Here is a 21,980-nt window from a genome sequence, read left to right on the forward strand (position 1 = left end):
TTATTTATTATTATATAATCATATGATTTAATGATCAAGTCATCATGTTGATATAATCATATCAATTATAGTGATAATATATAAATTACTAAAATTATAATGATAATACATTAATACTTAAATTGTGTTTATAAGTAACACATTGGTCATTGTTTAATCTAATGTCAATTACTTAATTTGATATTATACGAATCATATCATCATTGTACATTAATAATATGATTCACTTGAAGTATTGAATAAAGTATTTGAATTGTCATTGAATCATATGATTAAGTATTGATATTATATATTTATATTATTCATATGCATATATAGACTTATATAGACTTATAACATATATAGACTTATAAGTTTATAACATACATTGGAAATAAGTCTTTAGATATTTAATTGTTGTATTAGTATGAATTGGTATACTTATGAGTTATGTTATATTATATATGTATAATTTATTATTATATAATCAAATGATTTAATGATCAATTGATCATGTGATATAATCATATAAATTATAGTGATAATATATTAATACTCAAATTGTGATTTAATTATTTTTTAAAAAAATTGTGATTTAATGATAAAGTGATTATGTTATATGTATAAATATTTTTATAATTATAATTATAAAAATATATTATATAAAAATGCGGTTAGCGGTTACGGTGAGTAGACCTAATAACCGCTAACCGCTAGGCGGTTATAGCGGTTAGTGGTTAATGCAGTTAAGCGGTTAAGCGGTTAGCGGTTATAACGGTTAGCGATTAGCGAAACCGCCCGCATTGACACCCCTAATAATCACATTTTTCACCAAGATAAAAGAACGGATTGGGGCGGGTCGAGTACGGGTTGGGTAACAAAAGGAACCCTCTCAAATAAAACGAAGCCCCGAAACGGCAGCGCTTAACATTGAGTGACGAGACACGGACTCACGGTCGCATCGCACGTAAATTTTGGAAAACGGTAAGTTTGAAGAGTACGATAAACTCTCTCTTGGACTGCTTTATTTTTTTTCCAATTTTCCCAATCCCCCTCTCTATTCTGCAACTATCTTAAACCCTAGCATCTGAGAAGCCGACAGTGAGAGATCCAAGGCGTTCTCTTCTTCGCCGTCGACAAGCGCTCGTTCAGAACTTTATCGCACACTGCATATCCTCCTCTGCCACAGCTGTATGCTTACTTTTTTTTTGGTTCTGTTCTCCTTTTCTTATATCGACTATATTTGTATTGTCAATTTGTTTATTTGTTTGGTTGCTGGAAAATTAGAGGATAAAAGATAGGAAAAGAAAAATTGAAACTAGATGTGTGGCTACAATTTCTAATGAAATTGAAAACGATTTGAGAAATTGTGATTGATTTTCTTGTTTGGGGCGGAACTAGATTTTAAATTTTTTTTTTTGTTGGGGGGGGGGGGGGGGCGGAACCTTCGTAAATACATAAGCTTAGACAGATTAGGCAGCTTCAGATAATCATTCCCAGCTGCCATAAACCTTGTTTCCGTGGATTGCAAATTACATTCTCATGCTAGAAGTTAAAGTGACTTTTCCCAAGGATCTTACCATTTTATATGGGGTCTAAGGAGACAAAAGCAATTTGTCAAGAGTTCCTCAACTCTGAAAATTCCATTTTTGGAGTTAAAAATGTGGTGCAAGGAAATGGGGGGCAAGAAATTAGCTATGGTGGGAGGAGGCTACTTTTTAGGGAGAGAGACACCAATGAAGTCAAACAAGAGGACATTAATATATATTTGGATACCACTTAATTACTCTTTTTCTTTGTACTTTATCAACGTGGGACACAATACTCGCAACAAATCTTTCCCTCACTTATGAGTCCCATCCACATTGCCCCAACTCCCCCTCGTGTGTGAGTTAATTACACAAGAATGTCACATGTACTTCAAGAGCCACTACTCTTTTTATTCGAGTCGAACCAAACGCTTCAAAGCAAGACACTTGTATCAGTAGTGAAAGCTAACCATGACTCTAATACCAATTGTTAGGGAGAGAGAAACCAAGAGAGTCAAACAAGAGTACATTAATATACATATTTAGACACCTCTCTAGCCCAAAAGCCAAAGCTAATGGGCTTGGATCCACTTAGATATATTGACTACTCTTTTTCTTTATACTTTCTCAATGTGGGACATAACACATATAAGTGCACTCACAACATTAGTTATAGTGACAATGATAGTGTAGTTGATTGAAGGTGTAGGAGTTAACTTTCTGCAATGGGTTTTCCTTGCACTTTTATGTTGGGATTAGTTACCTTACCAAATTGGTATGAAATTTTATTTTCCTGGTATTTGGTGAAAGTGCACATCTGAACAGACTGATTTAATTTTTTTTTCTTTCAAATTTATACATGTTTTGTGCTTCTGTTATTGAAATAAGTACAGGTGGCAATGGTGCACACGAGAGAGAGTTAAAAAATAAAAAAAAGGTGTAAATCTCAAACTATATAATAAAATAACCCCATAGACCTTTCTAACACTAGTTAGAGAACTTATCCTAAGGTTCGGCGCTTCCCTTCATCTTCTTGAGCGAATTGGTAAATAGGGGTAGGGTTTAAGACTTGGTGTTATATCATTCTTGGATTTGTCTGATAAACCATTCATATTTTAGGGTTTTTCTTTTTGTTTTGTTTCAATCAAAGCCTCTGTTCTGTTCAAGATAATCGGAGACGGTTTGTGTCTGTGTGTTTAGAAGAACAGCGAGGTATAACAAAATCAACGGCCGAGATATCGTTTCAGTCGTCATATTGTATTGGCGATTTGATTGTTGCTCGTCCACATTTGTTATTTCATTTCTTTTCTTTTACTTATCAAAAAAAAAGAAAACTTATCCTATAGGACTTGACTGAATTAACTTGAATAAGTCTTCTTCACTGCAATGTGGCTTCCGCCATTTGGAATGCTCTTTTCAGTTGTTTTGGGTTGTCTTGGGTTATGCCTAGACATGTTGTTATTTGTTTGACTTTTGGTGGTCCTCTAGCAGGCTAAGGGCTGCTGCGGTGTGGAAAGTGGTGCCTATGTGCCTCTTTTGGTGTTTATGGAGGGAATGGAGTGATAGAAACTTTGAGGACAGGAAAAGGATGCTGGGGGAAATTTTATCTTTGTTTTACGAAACATTATATCTTTGGACGGCAGCGTTTGTGTCTCCTTTGTTGATTAGCTATAGTGAATCCCATGTTCGTTTTGCTCTTTCTAGTTAGGAGGTTCATTTTGTATACTTCCTGTGTATTTTCAATGAGATTGGTTTATTACTTATCAAAAAAAGAAAAAAATAACTTGAATAAACCGGAGAGAATAGAGAGATGACATGATTGCAAGGGAATAATGGAAAATATGGCTTTTGATAAGATTGAATGGAGAATTCTATGCTTAGACTGTTAGTAGTTGAAATTAAGATGTTTAAGTTGAGCTGAGCTGAAAATATGTTCCTTCCTCTATTATGGTGGGTTTCAAGTGAGCATAACAAATATTCCTATTGATGGGTTACAACTATAAAGATTTAATATTCTTTTCTTGTTTTGTTTTGTTTTGTTTTTGCATTCATTTCTTCATATGGTTGAGAACATTGAAACCTATTAGTAGATATGAAGACTGGCATGAAATATTAAGAGAAATAATGCAAACATGTGCTGTGTAAGTCTGCTTAGTTAGTTTGATACCAATGTGTGATAGGTGCAGACTTGTCTGAATTGCTGCTACACAGCTCTTGAGTCAATCATCTGACCAGCTAACTTGACTACTTAGGAACAGATGGATGCACATTGCTTTTCCTTTTTGTGGGGATGTAGCTCTGTATCTTATTGATCTTTGATAAGATGTTATTTCTCATGACTTAGTGGTTTTTTACAGCTGTTTGAGGAGGCTTGCTTATGAGCTGAAATGGCCAATAATTCCCAGTCCTCTGGTTCACAGGTAGCAAACTGCTAACTTTTGGCTTTATAACTCATAATCTGAACTTTGTTTGCTCAAAATTATGTATGGAGTATAGTCATATTATGTATGTAGCAAACTGCTAACTTTTGGCTTTATAACTCATAATCTGAACTTTGTTTGCTCAAAATTATGTATGGAGTATAGTCATATTATGTATGTAGCAAACTGCTAACTTTTGGCTTTATAACTCATAATCTGAACTTTGTTTGCTCAAAATTATGTATGGAGTATAGTCATATAAACGATGGTGTGGTTATAAATCGATGACTACGCCAGTTAACTAAGCTGTAGTGAGTTCATTTAAATCTCAAACAAGTTGCTCTAGCAAAGGTTTCATTGAAGAAGGTTGAAATGTGGTCACTTTGACCGAGTATCTGGATATCTCAGTCAATTTTGTTAGGCTCTCTCAGATCATGAAAAATTTAATTCCTACCTTTTTAGATGTAATAAGGACGTGATGCTTTCACTTTTTCTTGAGATCATCGTTGGTCAAATCATTTGTAAACATTTTTATACACCTCTTCTTTAGTTTTTGTTTGCTCAATTGCTTAATCGTTTTTAAATGATTATGGATTTTAAAAAAATTCTAAATTTACCTCACACTCGCATTTCCTTTAAATCTTATGCCATGCAACATGATGTTTATAACTTGTTTTTTTAATATTTTTCCTCCTGGTGTCGATTTCTGTGGATTAGCCACTTCGGCCTCCTGCAGCTGTATCCTTGGGTCCTCAAAGTTTTGGTTCATCTTTATCTATGCAGGTAATTTTGTTGTGTCCATATTTAGTGACTTATATCATTGTTCTTTTATATGAATTTTGAATTACCGTTTCATGGGAAATTTCTTCCTCTGCAGTTTCGGCCAGTTCCAACACAGCCAGGACAGCAATTTGTTCCATCAGTATCTCCACAGTTTCGGCCTGTAGGGCAGGGTTATCCTTCAAATGTTGGGATGCCTGTGAGTCAAAGCCAGCAACTGCAGTTTTCTCAACCAATTCAGCAGTTACCTTCAAGGCCAAATCAGCCTGGGCATACTACGCCACCATCCCAGGCTGTACAAATGTCTTATGTTCAGACAAACAGGCCACATGCATCTGTTCCATTGCAGTCTCAACAAAGTGCCCCCCCTTTAACTAATCATATGCCTGGCTTAGCTGGCTCGGGGATACCTATCTCTTCATCATATACTGTAAGATCTCACCAACATTTTCCTTCTCTATGTGATTTGCTTGATTTTGTAGCCTATCTTTTGCACTTAATTACGTTGTTCTGCCTTCTTCAGTTTGCACCGACTTCTTTTGGCCTGCAACAAAATAGTATGAGTATATCCTCCCAATTCCAGCCAATGTCTCAAATGCATGCACACGCTGTACCTGTTGCGGGGCAACCATGGATGTCCTCTGGAAATCAAAGTGTAGCGCCCATTCCACCAGTACATCAGACTGGGCAACAACCTTCAGTCATTTCTTCTACAGATTCTGTAATTTTTTTTTGTTGTTATTTTTTATTCATTTTTGATTCATTCTAATCACTTCATTACAAAAATTACCATGGTCATGTCTTTTCTTCATGCTTTTCTTTTTGATGTTTCTACTTAACACGTTTATGATGTGATATTCTTTTTAAGATGCTTGAAAAAATATATTCTTGGCTGCAAACTAGTATATGATATTTCTCAATATTTAATACATTTTAATATCATATTGTTTTGGAGGCAACATTTCATGTATAAGAGTCTTACTTGCTACAAAGTTTTTTCTTTTCATTTTATTTGTTGTTTTGAAATCTCATGCTGGCATCCTTATGGTAAATCAAACTGTCAATTTCATCTGAGGCTCTTTATTTTAGTCAAGTTAAGTTTTTGTAGACTAGGTTTACTTGCTATCTTGAATAGGTTACTGATTTTTTCACCATCTACATTGTGACGTTTTAATTTCAATGTCATTGATCTCCCTTGGTGTTATATCATCAGCATTACTGACTTATAAAAAAATAAAAAACAAGTCAATTGAGCCCCTTTACTCCTTTTTTCTGAACATAAGCTTAGTAAAATATGTCAAGTAATTTGAACAAAAATGTAATATATTGGAGGGCAGGTAATCTGGGAGGTAAGGTTATTACTTTAAGGGAAGTTCAGTTGCAAGCCTTGAATGGTAGATGACTGATATTTTGAAGTAACCTTATGGGAAATTCAGCAGTAACATAAGAAACTTGAAGTTTAGGCTTCTGATAATCGCGCGAATTAATAAATTTTTTAAGCCTTCTTGCTCCCTTGGTGATTAGTTTTAATGATTTTCTTGTACTTTTTTCTACTCCTATTTAGGTGTTTCTCTTGTATACTTCCTGTGTACTTGGGTTGCGCTTTTAATGATATTTTGATTACTTATATAAAAAAAATTATTTGCTTCTGTTTTGTGAAACCTGACTAATTTTGGTTTTGGAATTTCTAATTTTGGAATTGCAGGCAGGAAATGTTCCTAGTCAACAGGCATCTGATTGGCAAGAGCATACATCTACTGATGGGAGAAGGTAATTTCCTGTTAGGGCTGCATACCTTGTTTTTTATGCTTATCTCCTGCAATTTATCTAAGATGTTGGCTTATGCTTTATCCAAAAATAGTTCATCATTTTGATTGATCTGGTTTAACACTGAAATGGTTGACTGCATTCTGTGTTCTTTTCTTAGCTGCTCACCTTGACTGATTCATACATTTTACCAGATATTATTACAACAAGAGGACAAAACAATCTAGTTGGGAGAAGCCACCGGAATTGATGACCCCAATCGAGGTGATTAATATTTCTGATTGGTAGCTATTGTTATGTTTAGATTGTCATCTCCTGTTCTCTGTTAAACATGCCATTGAAATGTTCTGGTATTCCCATATATTACGTTCTCTTTATGGATGCTGACAATTGTTGCCAGATTAATCATATTTGTTTTATGCGAATTCTCCTTTTATTTGCATGTGCTTCCACTGGTTTGTAGATGTCATGGCAAGTTTGGAGAAATTTAACGACTGCTCTATATGCTCACTATGAAGGCGGCGTTTCACTTTCTCAAGGCAGGCAACCATTTGTTATTTATATCTTGTTTATCATGTAGGGACGATTTTAATCCAGTATTGGTGGTTGGATGTATTTGACCAATGTCAAAAAGTATTTGTTTCCTCCCCCTTCCCCTTCTTCCTCCTTTCTCGTCAGTGGTGTTGTAGGATGACGAATCAACTTCACATCTATTGTGACAATAGTTTGCTACTATAGTCTGCTTTTGTGTTGTTTTGTTTTTTCAAATGTTTTGAGATTTTTTTTCCTCTTTTTTTATTTTAAAAAAAAAATTGTCATTTTCTCTCTTATTGTGCAATTGTATTTTAGATAAATGTCATTCACACGTCTTGTTTGTATGCTTCAAAAAATAACAGTATATGCTGCCCATGATTCTGTGATATTTTGAAACAATTATTTATCCATCTTTTATGGTTTTTGTCCTACTTTGTAACATTTCTGCATGCTTTCTTTTGTTGTTTATGACTTGTTTGGTGTCTGGTTTTTAAAGGGTATTTTAACAGGTACACTTAGGTGCTACTGATTTTGGAGGTATGAAATGCTGGGTCAATGGCACTTGCTCCAATTTTAAATTGTTTGTGGATTTTATTTGTATCCCCCTATTTATGGTTTTTATTTTCTCTATTTAGGCTTTCTAGATTTCTTTGTGATGGAGTTGATTGTAATTTTTTGTTGACACAGAGCAATTGATTTGCCTACTCTTGTGTTTTTTTTTTTTTTTTCTCCTGAGAGGGGCAAAGAGCGCTGAAAATGTTCAAAACCTAATGGTTACTATAAAATACTAATAAGCTCCTATATAACATTAAAGGGGAACCTTATGTTTTAACCCACCTGAAAGAATGGGTTGCTTGTCAAATATAGCAACATCTTTGATTAGCTACAAATGGGCAAAAAGTTTTCTTCGGGAGAACTTTATCATGGGCAAGTGATTTTTTTGGAAAATTTATGGGATGGTTTCATCTTGTATTATGGGTTGATAGAGATCATTGAATGTTGGCAGAATAGTAGAAACTTGCTGACTAATTTGCCTTTTTATTATGGTTTCATCATGGCTCTTCTTTTGTAGCTGAACATTGGCATATGGCCAGAAACTTGTAGATGCGTTCAAAATTTGAGGCCATAAGGGTTCACATTAAATTCTGAGTTCCATTCTTGCTTCAATCCCTTGTACATGTTTTATTATTGTTTATGTTTAAAGCACTCATCTGGCTACATTGTGCCGTTGTGTGATTTTTGCTATTAGTGTTTCATACATGGCTCCTTAAGGGATTTTACTCGTTTATTTTGGCCATAGTAGGCCATCTGATAATATTTTTGGTTTGGTGGGGTTGCCTTCAGAATTGGTTAGGTTAATCTAGTGCAACCATTTCTGAATGCCTTATGCCTTCTGGATTTCTTTGATGTAATGTGACACAGAACTTTATTTTTGGTGCCAGTCATGGTTGGTGTTGGGGGTGCTTTTGAGTTATTATTGGATAGACAAAATATGTGGTGATCATTGCTGAAATTAGGGCCACGCTGCACCTTTTTGATTTATCCATTACATATTCCATTTTTAGTTGCTGCTTCATTTTAATGTGGATTTTTTAATTTGCTTGGTTTTTGTTTCGTATATTTATTTGCATTTGCTGCTATAGGGGGCATGCATGTCATTTACAAAAAAGCAAGAATTTTAGCTTGATGTCCTTTGCCTTTTAATTCTTTGTTTTATATAATTTGTATAAAAATGTATCTATTGTGAACAATACCTAAGCGTGCAGGTAAGTCTTCTGTTCTTCTTAATTGCTTTTATTAAATGCGTTCCTTCTTTTCCTGCCTTAGCATGTGTTAATTTATCTTCAGGTTAACTTGTTCCCCCCACCCGGCCTCCCTTCCCCTTTTTTTGTGGGTTGTAAAAACATTTCTGTATTGTTTCTTGAATAATCTACTCTTATTAGTTTCATCTGCTCACTCGATTATTATTGTTGTTGTAACAGAAGGCTGATGCATCGACTGTTTGGAAGGAATACACTTCTGCGGAGGGAAGAAAGTGCGTTATATCCTTCCTTTTCTGGCTAACTTCATTTTAGAGTAATTAGTGTTGTTGAGTACCTTTTTAATGCATCATCTTGTGAGATATAATTGGAGTGGCGTTTGCAGGTATTACTACAACAAGGTTACAAAGGACTCTAAATGGACAATTCCGGAGGAATTGAAGGTTTGTCATAAGTTTGTTACCTTTTTTTGTTTTTTGTTTTTGAAAGGGGGGAGGGGGGGTTGTGTGTGTGTGTGTAGGGTTCTAACTTTGAGATGCTTGCTTCTAGTTGGCTCGTGAACAGGCTCAAAAAGCAGCTAGCCAGGGAACACAACCAGAAACAAGTGGGAGTTCACATGCTTCAGATGTTGTTGCTGTCTCCTCAGTTGAAACAGCTGTGGCCACTGCCTCAGCTGGCTCCAGCACTCCTTCGACATTACCTGGGGTTGCTTTGAGCCCAGTTCCAGTGACACCTGTTGTTGCAGTTTCTAATCCTTCCCCTGTTTTGGTTTCTGGATCACCAACCATTTCTGGTGCACAATCTACTGTATCAACTAGTGCAGTTAGTATTCATCATCATGCAGTAGCTGCTGCTACTCCACCTAGAGCTTTTTCAGGAAGTACTGGAGTTCCTGACATTTCAATGAATGCCAACCCAGCACCAATGTATATACTTATTTTGTTGCTTAAATTTTGAAGTTGTCTTGATTGTTTTTATTGATGTGGAAAGGGGTTTGGTTTGAATGCTGCTTTGTATCCTTAAATTATTACAGGAGTCATTTAGAAAACCTAGCATCTCAAGAATTTCAAGGTTCTATAGATGGAGCTTCTGTGCAGGATATTGAGGTATGGCTTATTTTTCAGCAGATCTTTCTGAAAGTCTTCAATTGTGCTTGTATTTTCAATCATGGCCAAGATTGCCCTGCGTGCTGGTTGCATATTCTGGAGAAAAGCACAGGATTTCCTTTTCCTTCAAGTGCTTCTCATCTAAAATAAGCTCATAACAACATCTAGCTCAAGTTGCCGTTCAAAACCAGATCACTTTTGGGCACCCATTTGGAGAACACGTTTACCACCTTGTCAAAAGTAGGCACAAGAACAAATACTTGATTTGTTTTCATGACATGTTTCTGTGGTGTCCCTGGCAGGAAGCCAAAAAAGGAATGGCGGTTGCTGGAAAAGTTAATGTGACTCCTTTAGAGGAGAAACCACTTGAGGATGAACCTTTGGTGTATGCCAGTAAGCTGGTATTAACCTATATTTTTACGTCTTATAGAATTTATTGTTGAGAATTGTGAAGCATGTCATCATCATGGGCTCGGCACCATCATCTTTTGTCTCTATTGACTTATTTTTATGTGCTTTTGTATTTAGGAGGCAAAAAATGCATTCAAAGCTCTGCTGGAATCTGTTAATGTGCAGTCTGATTGGACTTGGGAACAGGTAGCTTAGCTGTACCTTTCCTATTTTCACCATTTCTCATCTGTTTGTAAATGCATCTCAATGATGTTGACTACTAACACAGGCAATGAGGGAGATAATTAATGACAAAAGATATGGGGCTCTGAAAACACTTGGTGAGCGGAAGCAAGCATTCAATGAGGTAAGCCTTGTGTGCAACTTATATGAATGGCTTTGCTGGGATTTTTTTTTGGTTTGCATAAATGGAATTGTTTTTGAAGTCAATTCAGCCTGAATATTCAAGCTTTACCTGCTTCATAATTTTCTATGTATGCATTGCATAATTTTCCATCTTTTTGTGACACAAAATTGGTTATATCCGTTATTTTCAGTACTTAGGTCAAAGGAAGAAACTGGAAGCTGAGGAGAGGCGCATGAAGCAGATTAAAGCTCGGGAAGAATTCACAAAGATGTTGGAGGTATGTTGTGTGAATTTCATAATGGCTCTTTTTGCCATTTCTTTACCTATAGCTGATTGATATGATGCATTTTTCCCGCCCTAATATATATTTTTTTTTCTTTCAATATGATGTTTTTTCAGGAGTCCAAGGAACTCACGTCATCTACCAGATGGAGGTTCATGCCTTTCCCTGTGCTACAGAATTTTTGACTTTGTGTTGCCTTATATGCTGTAGATTTTGATCCTAGGTAGCAAGCAAAATATTTACGATTTTCTGACATAAGCTTTTGTCCTGGTCAGCAAAGCTGTTAGTATGTTTGAAAATGATGAAAGATTCAAGGCTGTTGAAAGAACTAGAGACCGGGAGGATCTTTTTGAAAGCTACATGGTGGAACTTGAAAGAAAGGTAAGAAACTGCCATTTCATTTGCTCATGTAATAAGTGTGAATGGGGGCTCCCATATTTAATTCTGGATATTTATTCATAAGTAGTGTCCATGTTGTTTTGAAGATCAAGAAAGGTCAATGGAAGAGCTCAAAAAGTTGCTTATTCAAACATTGTTCCATTGGACCAATGCTTGGAGTGTGCCTAAGATTTCCACCATGTCTCAATTTTTATATTTATGTTCCTCTTTTTGCCTTTAGTGGAGCCTTTCTTTGTATACTTCCTGTGTACTAGGATTGCGCCTCTCTGCACTTTTCAATGAATCACTTATTTATCAAAAAAAAAAAAGAAAAAAAAAAGTAGTGTCCATGTTGTTAAAGAGGAAGGGGAACAATCTTATGTGAATTATGTTGAAGTTTCATGAATGGGCAAGTAGTCTTTGTTTCCTCATCATTGTTCTTACTCTGTTGGATTTCTGAATATATTTCTTTTACATATGCTTGCTAGTCAATGAATTAGATTATTACAAGCAAACCTTAAATAGTTTTCTTTCCCGTGGTTGCTTCTTGTTTATCTCACGATATTATCCTATTTATTTGTTAGCAAAAATAGTATTTGTTAATTTGTTTTTCATAGATGATGGAAGTTTTCCAAAAGAACATGCTTTTGGAGGAAGACTTCTCTAGGGATTGGTGTAACACTCGGATCCCATATTGGGAAGATGATGAATAACTCACATAGATTGGGCGGTTTATAAAGATAGTTATGAGTATTAAGTCCTATATTGTCTAGTTACTAGATGAAATTGGGCTTTGTAAAGAATTTCAGGGAAGCTCAAAATTGACTGGTTCTTTTAGGGTGATAGTGCAAATTTGGTTAGCGCTTTTCTTTGATCGTTACAAATGGTATTAAAGCCATTTAATAACACCAAGTCATGTGGTACTGGAGCACTGCGTGACGTGGCTCTGACGAGGACGACATGAGTTTAAGGAGGAGTTTGTAACATCTCGGTCCCATATTGGGAAGATGATGAGTAACCCACGTGAGTAGATAGTTTATAAAGATAGTCATGAGTGCTAAGTCATACATTGCTTAGTTACTAGGTGAAACTAGACTTTATAAGAAATTCTAGGGAAGCTCTAAATCGACTAGTCCTTTTGAGGTGATAGCGCAGATGTGGCTAGCGCTTTTCTCTGGGTCGTTACAATTGGAGACATATGGAGAAATACTTTTGTTCTCTTGTGCTCTCTCTCTTTGGCTTTAGCTCCATGTTCCTCTGCTCCATCAAACTTGTATTTTCACGTATTCAAACCCTTTTTTTATAGGCCAATAATATTTCTTCTCTTGTATTAGCAATCAAATACACTTCAGGGACTCTGGTTTTTCTAAGTCAATGAAGGTGTTCCTTCCATCTTATATTGTTTGTTTGGTTCTTTTTGGATCTTAAGATCTGATTTTTAATATCAGTGACAGTGAGATTGATATGTTTGTTTATCCTTGGTTTTGCTCCTTTTTGTGACAACATAGTGGTTAAAAGGCTGACTTTCCCAAACATAAACATATGGGGATTTGACATCTAGAGTTCTGTTCGGATTAAAACATTAGTTGCTAACTCTGGGAGGGCTTTTATAGCTTATTAGAGCTTTGTTCCGGTGTCTATCCTCATTGTCTTTCCCATCTTGCCAGTCATATCTTAAAATTTTCCTTGCTATACCAGACAAGAACTCTGCTTGGACATCCAGGAAGTCTTGTTTTATTTTGTAGGGTGCATAAACTATGAAAAATTGAATGAGAAGCAAACTATTGTGTGCGCATTAGTAAAATATCTTATGATGTTTTCCAAAGCATAGGTAGCCTCTAAGGGTTGGCTCAAGTGGTAAAGCCTTTAGTCTTGGTGGCGTTTCCATCAAGTTTAAGGTTTGAATTCTCTTGAGTGCAAACAATTCCTTGGGCCCAGCCCGATCCGCTTGGAGGGGGCGCTTTACACAAGTCCGAGATTTACCTAACATGGGTGAGTATATGAAGTGGCCTTGCCTTGGAAGGTTCCTCGTTATCGGAAAAAAAATGCATAGGTAATGGATATCCCATGGCGTACATACTTTCAGGTTGTGATGTTGTTAACTGGTTCAGTCTTATTTTACTTGGGGACTGATAATGAATCAAAATTTGAGTTTGGAAGCAGTTAAATTAGCATTGATGTTCCTTTGACAACTTGATGAAGGTACTTTTTTTTAAAAAAAAACTTTAATGTGCAAGTTAAAATCATTAATTCTGGTTCAAAAAGATATGAAATAGGACCTCAAAAGATTTTGCATAATGCAGTTACATAGATAAAAAATATACACAATTATAAAGACAGGAAAATATACATTTTTTTGATAAGTAAGACAGGAAAATATACATAATTGCTGGGTGGTATAGATTGAGAAAGACGCTTTAGCTAAACTTGTTATCTATGCCCTTATGATGAAGGCATGGTTAACTACCTTGTGATTTGTAGCGGTTCCTTTTCTTTATTGCTGAGTCACAATTAGACAAAAAGCAGGCAGGCATGGATTTACAGTAATAGATGGCTACCTCAGTTGCTAGTGTTATTCTTTTGCATCACACGGTTTATCTGTTTTTTTTTTCTTCTTTTTTCCGCTTGACTTACTAATCATGAACAAACTATCTCTTTTAGCATTTTTTAAGACTATATTTGTCAGCATTTTTGTGTCATTCCCTTATCATGTGGATAGTCGGACCCTACCTTCTGTTTATGGGTTGATGTGTGACTGGCGACTGCAGGAAAAGGAAAAGGCTGCTGAGGATCATAGGTTGAATATATCAGAATACAGGAAATATTTGGAATCCTGCGACTTTATTAAGGTACATCTTGAAAAATGTGGCATATAGAAAAAAAATTACTTTGATTGTATATTCTTTAGACTTTATTTGTCTCTTAATGTAGGCGAATACGCACTGGAGAAAAGTTCAAGATCGCTTAGAAGATGATGAAAGATGTTCACGTCTTGAAAAATTGGAACGTTTGCTCATTTTCCAGGTATTCGCCTTATTTGTGTTTTATCATATTTTCTGGAACTATATGTTGACATTGGTTGTGGCAGGACTATATACGCGACCTGGAGAAGGAAGAAGAGGAGCAAAAAAAGATACAGAAGGTAGAATCTATCTTTGTGATTACTAATTTTCTTCTAATATATATTCTCATTTTCATTTGTGTTCACATATAAGGAGCAATTGAGGCGAGCTGAGCGGAAGAACCGTGATGAGTTTCGTAAGCTTATGGAGGGACATGTTGCTGCTGGCATTCTCACGGCTAAAACTCACTGGCGTGATTATTGCCTAAAGGTGCCTTATCTGGTCCAATTTTTGTGAAACAAATGTAAAGAAGATTGCTTAAATACAAAAAATTGGGTGAATAGGAACTGCTTCTGGATTACAAATTGGTTCTTTTGTTTAGTTTTTTTTCTTCTTTGTATTTAGGTTAAGGATTCACCTCAATATCAAGCTGTTGCATCAAACATCTCTGGTTCCTCACCGAAGGATTTGTTTGAGGACATCGCTGAAGAATTAGAGAAACGGGTAAATTTTCACTTTTAATTTTTGAATGTCTTATTTACCCTTTCTCTTGGTTGGAAAAGAAAAATATATAACCATAAATATTTGGAGGTTTGCATGATAAAAGTGGCCAAATAGAATATCTCCAATTATTGCAGTTGGCAATGTATTAATTGTATACGTATGGGGATTTTTCGATTTCATTGATATGTGCTAAAACCTTGATGATTGGAAGATGGGAATTACATCTTTAACTTTTTCTCATTTCTTCACTCATTCAATTTTGGTTCTTTTTTCTTTTTTTTTTTTTCAGAGATGAGGTTTTTGTTGAGAAGCCTCATGTGACTTTGAGATATAGGACTATTACTTAAAAGAGTTTATTTGAAAACTGTTTATTACTTATCAAAAAAAAAAGAAATTCTGGATTGGAACACGAGGTTACACTCTCCTTGAATTTGAAAAATGAACAGCTTTCTTGAGTTAAAATGTTACTTTTAGGATGATAACTTGCTAAACTTCCTCTAGACATGTGTAATCCTATTTTATGTTGTCTGGTAATTGTTTTCTAAAAAATTAATAATAAAATATTATTATAAAGTGTCAAGTTACAACTAAAGTAGACCACCTGAAGTACACTAGTGTTATGCAATGGGATAAGCCCATATTAAAAGAAAGTTATCATGCCTGATGTGTAATTATTCTACTTTGTTCTTTGTTTTTTTTCTCTTTTTAATTAACATAGTTTTCTTATGATACAAGACTTTTCTGCCCTGACTTGATCAATGCATTAGCATCTGATCAAAGTTGCACATGCTGTTGTTTTGTTCTGCCTGAACAAGATGATTTCTTTGGTGCTAGATCTAAAGTTTACATTGAACTATGTAATGTATGCAATTTAAGCTTATCAACATCTTTATGTAATTGTTGGTTTTCTTTGCATGTATTCCATTGGTGGTGATAGTAGTTCTAGTAGCAGCAGTTCTAGTAATAATTATGATGACAAACACGATAACAACAAATAAAACGAATGGCACAAAACTCAACCTATTGCCAAAATCTTTTCCTTTTGATCACATCTTCAGGAAATAAGATCATTCATGCTTCTTGTTCTATTGTCGATTAGCTTTAGTTTATTAATTTATCTTGATGTAGGTTTAAGGCAGCTCCTTGAAACTTCACTGTGTTGAAATGCCGGCCTAATTTAAATGGTGAATTCAAATAATGTAATTAAATGCATTCTTAAAAGAATCAAAAAGGGAATATACTTGATCCCTTGGATTTGTTTTTCAGTAACTTATGTAGCATTTGGTTCTGTATTTGATGATTTGCCTGAGGTAATGGGAAGTTGCAATGCTTATTGTTAAATATTTCTAACATCGATCATTTGCTTGTTGACAGTATCATGATGACAAAACTCACATCAAGGATGCAGTGAAGTTGGGGAAGGTAGGATATTATGAAGTTGTTGTTGTATCTTCCCTCGACATTTTTTTAATTTCAATTTTTTTTTCGCAGTTTGCCTTGGTGTCGACCTGGGCGTTTGAAGACTTTAAGGCAGCTATTCTTGACGATCTTGGTTCCGCACCAATATCAGATATCAACTTAAAGGTACCTTAAAAAAAGAAAAAGGAAAAATAAAGTGTTATTGACCTGTTTTTGTGACATTTATCGTGTCTGAAAAATCAGAATATGTAGAAATATGTTCAATTTAGATCTATGGTTCAATTCCACTTCAGCTCATTGTCATTTAATGGGTTGATGCCGAATGAAATAAATTCATGTTTGAGTAGGATTCTAGTTCTCTGAAAATGATATCCTTCTTGAGTTTGAATTTTTTTTCCCTGATGGACATCACTCCTTTGAGAAAGCTTATAATTTTTCTTTTTACTCATCTAATCAGAAGCTAGGCATGCTTGCATCTAAATTGACAAGAATCACTTTTTATTTTTTTATTTTTTATTTTATTTTTATAATTATTATTATTATTTTTTTATGAATAATAATTTTGTTAAACAAAAGGGCAAATCCCTCTTACATGAAAAGTATACAAGTGAGCCAACATCCTATAGGCTTCTACAATTTAAAAAATTAACTAGTTCTACCAGATCCGAAGAAGAGAAGTTAGGAATATGTACAACCCAATCCAAAAGAATCTCATAAAAGATGATTTTAAAGAAAGTATGTTGGACTTGCAGTCCTAGTAAATATGCTGATTCCTTTTCTCCAAATGCTCAACATTATGAAAGCAGCAATAACGTTCCAGATGGTCCCTTTGGGATGTCTCTGCCTCTGTACCTTTCAACAATGAAGTAGCTCTAGGATGTTGCAAGGTATAACCCATGAAACCCTGAATAAGTTGAGGACGGGTATCACTTTTGTCAAACGAATAGTCTTTTTGACTGTTTTCTGATAAGCAATGGTCTCTAATCAATGTTTAAAGGATATGCTGACCTTGTCTCTCCAACTTTCCGGCTTAGATTCAGTTAAAGTTATTTGAAAACAGGCAATTCTTTTTATTAAGAGGCTTTTGAGGCATTAATGCAAGCTCAAAGATATTGTCTCATGTTACAACCATGGTGCTTAAATCATCTGGTGCTCTTCATGTGAGGCATAAATATAACTTCTTCAACAAGCTTTTAACTTCTTTGTTTCATAAGACATGGACCTATTTTGGTGACATGAACTGATCCCTGACAAAGACATGCAATTATATCCTTCTGATAAGTGGTTTTATTAAGGGTTTTTGGCTCTCTTGTATACTCTTTGTGTACGAGTTCTTTGCCCTTTTCTTTCAATAACATTATTATTATTCATAAAAAAAAAGAATTATAAATGCAGGAGACCATGCAACGTTATGCTAGCTACGAAACTTAGGGCTACTTGTTGCTAAATTCCCCCTCCCCCCTCCTAACAACCTTATTCTTAGGACATTTAGTAACCCTATGGATGACTTTTTGTTGCCGAGTTCTTCACTTGCATTAATGGGAGGAATCTATCTTCTGCGAGCCTCTGAGCTGTTGTCCCCCTGATTCGAATGCAAATCCTGCTTGTGTAGGAACAAAAACTTTAGGTTAGGTACTGCAAAAAGTGAAGTGGGTATTTATAGTGAATATTGGTGTACTGATTTGTTCTCTCCCAAAATCTCTCCTCTTCATGGTTTAAAGGAACTGATGGATACGTTACTTGGGTATGTGTAAGAGCTAAGTTTGAACTGTACTTCTTGATACCAGTGGTTGTCATATTTCATCACTGAGAATCTGCTGTTTTGCTACGCTTTTGTCATTAATGCTTTTACATGTGGCCTTTATTGCTCTGCTGTATTTGTGATAAGCAACATTAAGTCCATCCCTTGTGGGAGTGGGAGTGACCGAGGTGGAGAGGCTTTTTGATTGTTCTGTTGAACAGCCAAAAAAACCTTGCTATTGTTATCTTTTGAAGTTGAATCCTCACTGTGGTTACTAAGTATGCATGATATATAATGTGTATAAGGTTTGTCTGTACAATGTGTTAAATTAAATATTTTAATCATACTGTACTTCTTTGAAGTTTGTGTTTGAGGAGCTATTAGAGAGAACCAAGGAGAAGGAGGAGAAGGAAGCTAGAAAGCGTCAACGTCTTGCCGATGACTTAACTAAACTACTGTACACATTCAAGGTATAATGAGACAATTGTTAAGTGGGACACATATATTTCGATTTTGCATTGCTAGACTAAGTAGATTGCTTCTATCTAACTTCTTATTGCCGTACAACTTTATAGGAAATTACTATATCTTCTAATTGGGAGGATTGTAAACCACTTTTTGAAGAGAGCCAAGAATATAGGTACTGCAAACACACCCCACCCCCCCTCTCTCTCAAGAACATGTTTTGCATTCAATAAAAATATATTTATCCTTATGCTAGCTGTATTATATCTTCCTGTATTTTTGGACTTCCTTTGATCTTGCTCCTTGTTCAGATCAATTGGGGAGGAGAGCTTTAGGAGGGAGGTTTTTGAGGCATACATTGCACAATTACAGGAAAAGGCTAAAGAGAAGGAGCGCAAGCGTGAGGAGGAGAAGGTACGCAAGTCCTGTCATCTTATTACTTTTCTGGATATGGCTTTTAGGACTGAGGTCATGCACACAAATATATGTTTTAATTTTTTTTTTTCTTTGGAATGAATGTTTGCTTTTGAAAGAAGATGATTGGAATGTCTAATACGATCTGTTTTTTTTTTTTCCAAAGATTTAAGTAGGACTCAGAATTAGTTCCCTAAGATACCCTTGTCTAATGCTATTTCTGCACGTGTGATAATACTAAGAACTTGTTTGAGATTGTGTTAGGAAGGGTAAAAAGTACTTTTAATACTTAGAAAGTTGTTCCAAACAAAAAGCTGGCATGTTTGATAAAAAATTCCAAAAGTATTTCTTTGACTTTTTTATTCTAAAAATGTTCAAAACACACTTTTGAGAAAAAGCTTAAAATTGAAACTTTTTTTCTAAAGAGCTCTTTTTGACTTTAAAAGTTCTACTTCCCAACGCAATCCCAAACATGCTCTAAATATTGCCTGCTATGGAGCATCTCTGCAATGTGTAACTCGGTGCTTAGTTCTCTTTTCAAGCAGTTCTGACAAAAGTTATTGTTCTTGAGTAGGTACCCTTGATAGAATTTTTGAAGCTGATATAGACGTGAGTTGTGTAATCCATTTGGTGAAATTGAATCTCTTGTTTATCATTATAGCTTTCAGGTGTCCATGTATTTTTTGGATAGGTAGTAAATTTTGTAAGAAGAGCGCAGAATTTGTGTGCCACCTAAGGGGTATCTCAATTGGCTGTGGATCACTCTTCATGAAGTAGAGGTCACTAGTTTAAGTCTCCCCCTTTTTCCTCCCCTTCGGCCAAAAACTTACCGAAGAATTTGTGAGTCTTCCTAATGCGCATAAAGTATACAAGAGTAATACAAAAAATAATTCAAGGCGTCCATGTACTAAGTTAATGACCTTATAAAATTGTCATTTTACACCTGTGTTTATCATGTTGATGAAACCTCCGAACTGACCAGATTGACTAATATTATCTGTTGCTCCTGAATATAAGCTTTGTAATATGTGAAAAGTGTTGATTAATGTCTCTTTGTCTGTCTAGTGCCTAATTTGAGAGAATTACTTATGAGTTGTTACAAAAAAATTATTACGATGCGGTTGTACATGTTTGGTGGGTTTCTGTTTCTTTCATTACTCTCATTTCTTGCTTTAAGTTCTGTTTCTTGTGAAAATGCCGAGCATCTGTGTTTGTTTTATATCAAATATGCTTTTATAGATAAATAAAAAGGTTAAGCATCCTGTTTACCTTTTACTCTAAAGTGTCTGGGAATCTGAGCTTCTGTCTGGATCTTGAGGCATTTTATTTGAAGGTTTCCTAGAGGTGTAAATGATATTAAAAAATATCTATTTGTGGTGATTTGCAGCACTTACTTTAATTCTTTGCAGGCCAAAAAAGAGAAAGAGAGAGAGGAAAAAGAGAGGCGAAAGGAAAAAGATAGAAAGGAGAAAGATCGGGAACGTGAAAGAGAAAAGGGAAAGGAACGATCTAAGAAGGATGAAACAGATGGTGAAAATGTAGATGTGACCGACAGTCATGGCTATAAAGAGGATAAGAAAAGAGAGAAAGACAGAGATCGGAAACACCGGAAGAGGCATCAAAGTGCCACAGATGACATAAATTCTGATAAGGATGAGAAAGAGGAGTCTAAACGATCGCGTAGACATGACATAAGTTCTGATAAGGATGAGAAAGAAGAGTCTAAAGACTCTAAACGATCACGTAGACATGAAATAAGTTCTGATAAGGAGGAGAAAGAAGAGTCTAAACGATCACGTAGACATGAAATAAGTTCTGATAAGGAGGAGAAAGAAGAGCCTAAACGATCACGTAGACATGAAATAAGTTCTGATAAGGAGGAGAAAGAAGAGCCTAAACGATCACGGAGACATGAAATAAGTTCTGATAAGGATGAGAAAGAAGAGCCTAAACGATCACGCAGACATGAAATAAGTTCTGATAAGGATGAGAAAGAAGAGCCTAAACGATCACGCAGACATGACATAAGTTCTGATAAGGATGAGAAAGAAGAGTCTAAAAAATCACGTAGACATGGCAGTGACCGCAAAAAATCAAGAAAGGTATGTGAATCTACTTTTTGATATTATATTTGGTACGCTATATACAATGACTGCAAAAGGTTTTTACTTTTCCTGATGTTTCTTCACAGCATGCATACTCACCCGAATCAGACGGTGAAAACCGGCATAAAAGACACAAGAGAGATCACCGGGATGGTTCCCGTAGAAATGGTGGATATGAGGAACTTGAAGATGGCGAGCTTGGTGAGGATGGGGAAATCCAATAGCTTGTCTCATTAGTGAGAGATTCCTTACCTTCACTAGTTAAGCTCTGGTGATATGCATGCAGTGCTTTAACACTCCCTCGATAAATTATTTTGCACTGTTGAAGTAGGATTCAAGTATATTGTGTCATTCATAATCTGTAGAAAGAGTTTGTTCATATATTAGGTTGGGGATATTAGATGATGCAGGTGGATATGTTTTTCATATAAAAATGATCCTTTCGAAGAGTGATAATCTACATGATTAAAGGAATTTGGTTGGATGAAACGTCTTGGTGCCTTCTTTGTGCAACATTGACTTTATTTTTAGTTCTCTAAATTATCACTCTACCATAAACATAAACATCACATTTTCTGGCCGTTGATTCACGGGAGGAATGGATTGATTGGTTGGTGATATGATATATCGAGCGCAATTAAAAGCAAAACCTCCATTTTATTCATTTTGTTTTCAGAAAGATTTTTCTCAAGGTGGATTACCAATATGGTGAATCCCACTTACCAAAATGGTTTGTCGTTTTCTCAGTTCACACCCTCCATTGAATTCCAAAATCTGTCCATTGATTATGGACAAGATAACCCTGTAAAAAAAGTTGGAAGCTTAGTTGGATTTCTCGAGCTATAAGCCTGCCCCAGGAGTAGGTGCTTGTAGGATTTGTCCTGCCAATGCTGCCATGGCCCCCCATGGTAGTCAATTGAGATGAAAGCAGAATACCTTTAATGCCTTGTGATGTGTCACCGTTGGTGGTTTGAATA

At 35.5% G+C, this 21,980-nt stretch overlaps 1 protein-coding gene and 1 non-coding gene across 2 annotated transcripts; both read left to right on the forward strand.

Annotated features, from left to right (window-relative positions):
• Positions 1-998: 998 nt before the first annotated feature.
• On the forward strand, positions 999-21,492 carry PRP40A (pre-mRNA-processing protein 40A). Its single transcript, XM_059603754.2, has 29 exons — positions 999-1,170; positions 3,866-3,928; positions 4,646-4,711; positions 4,806-5,138; positions 5,232-5,429; positions 6,414-6,478; positions 6,670-6,739; positions 8,992-9,044; positions 9,155-9,212; positions 9,319-9,695; positions 9,803-9,875; positions 10,178-10,276; positions 10,404-10,472; positions 10,555-10,632; positions 10,823-10,909; positions 11,032-11,066; positions 11,191-11,296; positions 14,062-14,142; positions 14,225-14,317; positions 14,382-14,435; positions 14,509-14,625; positions 14,761-14,859; positions 16,234-16,281; positions 16,351-16,443; positions 18,382-18,489; positions 18,595-18,659; positions 18,796-18,898; positions 20,308-21,000; positions 21,090-21,492. The coding sequence occupies exons 2-29, from the start codon at positions 3,896-3,898 to the stop codon at positions 21,225-21,227; spliced, it is 3,492 nt and encodes a 1,163-aa protein (XP_059459737.2). The 5' UTR covers positions 999-1,170; positions 3,866-3,895; the 3' UTR covers positions 21,228-21,492.
• On the forward strand, positions 2,672-2,797 carry LOC132191177 (small nucleolar RNA snoR111). The gene has a single exon (XR_009441207.1). It is a non-coding gene; the product is annotated as a small nucleolar RNA snoR111 (small nucleolar RNA).
• Positions 21,493-21,980: the final 488 nt, after the last annotated feature.

This window comes from Corylus avellana, chromosome 9 (assembly GCF_965113065.1).
Source record: "Corylus avellana chromosome 9, dhCorAvel1.hap1.2, whole genome shotgun sequence".
In the NCBI taxonomy this organism is placed as follows: domain Eukaryota; kingdom Viridiplantae; phylum Streptophyta; class Magnoliopsida; order Fagales; family Betulaceae; genus Corylus; species Corylus avellana.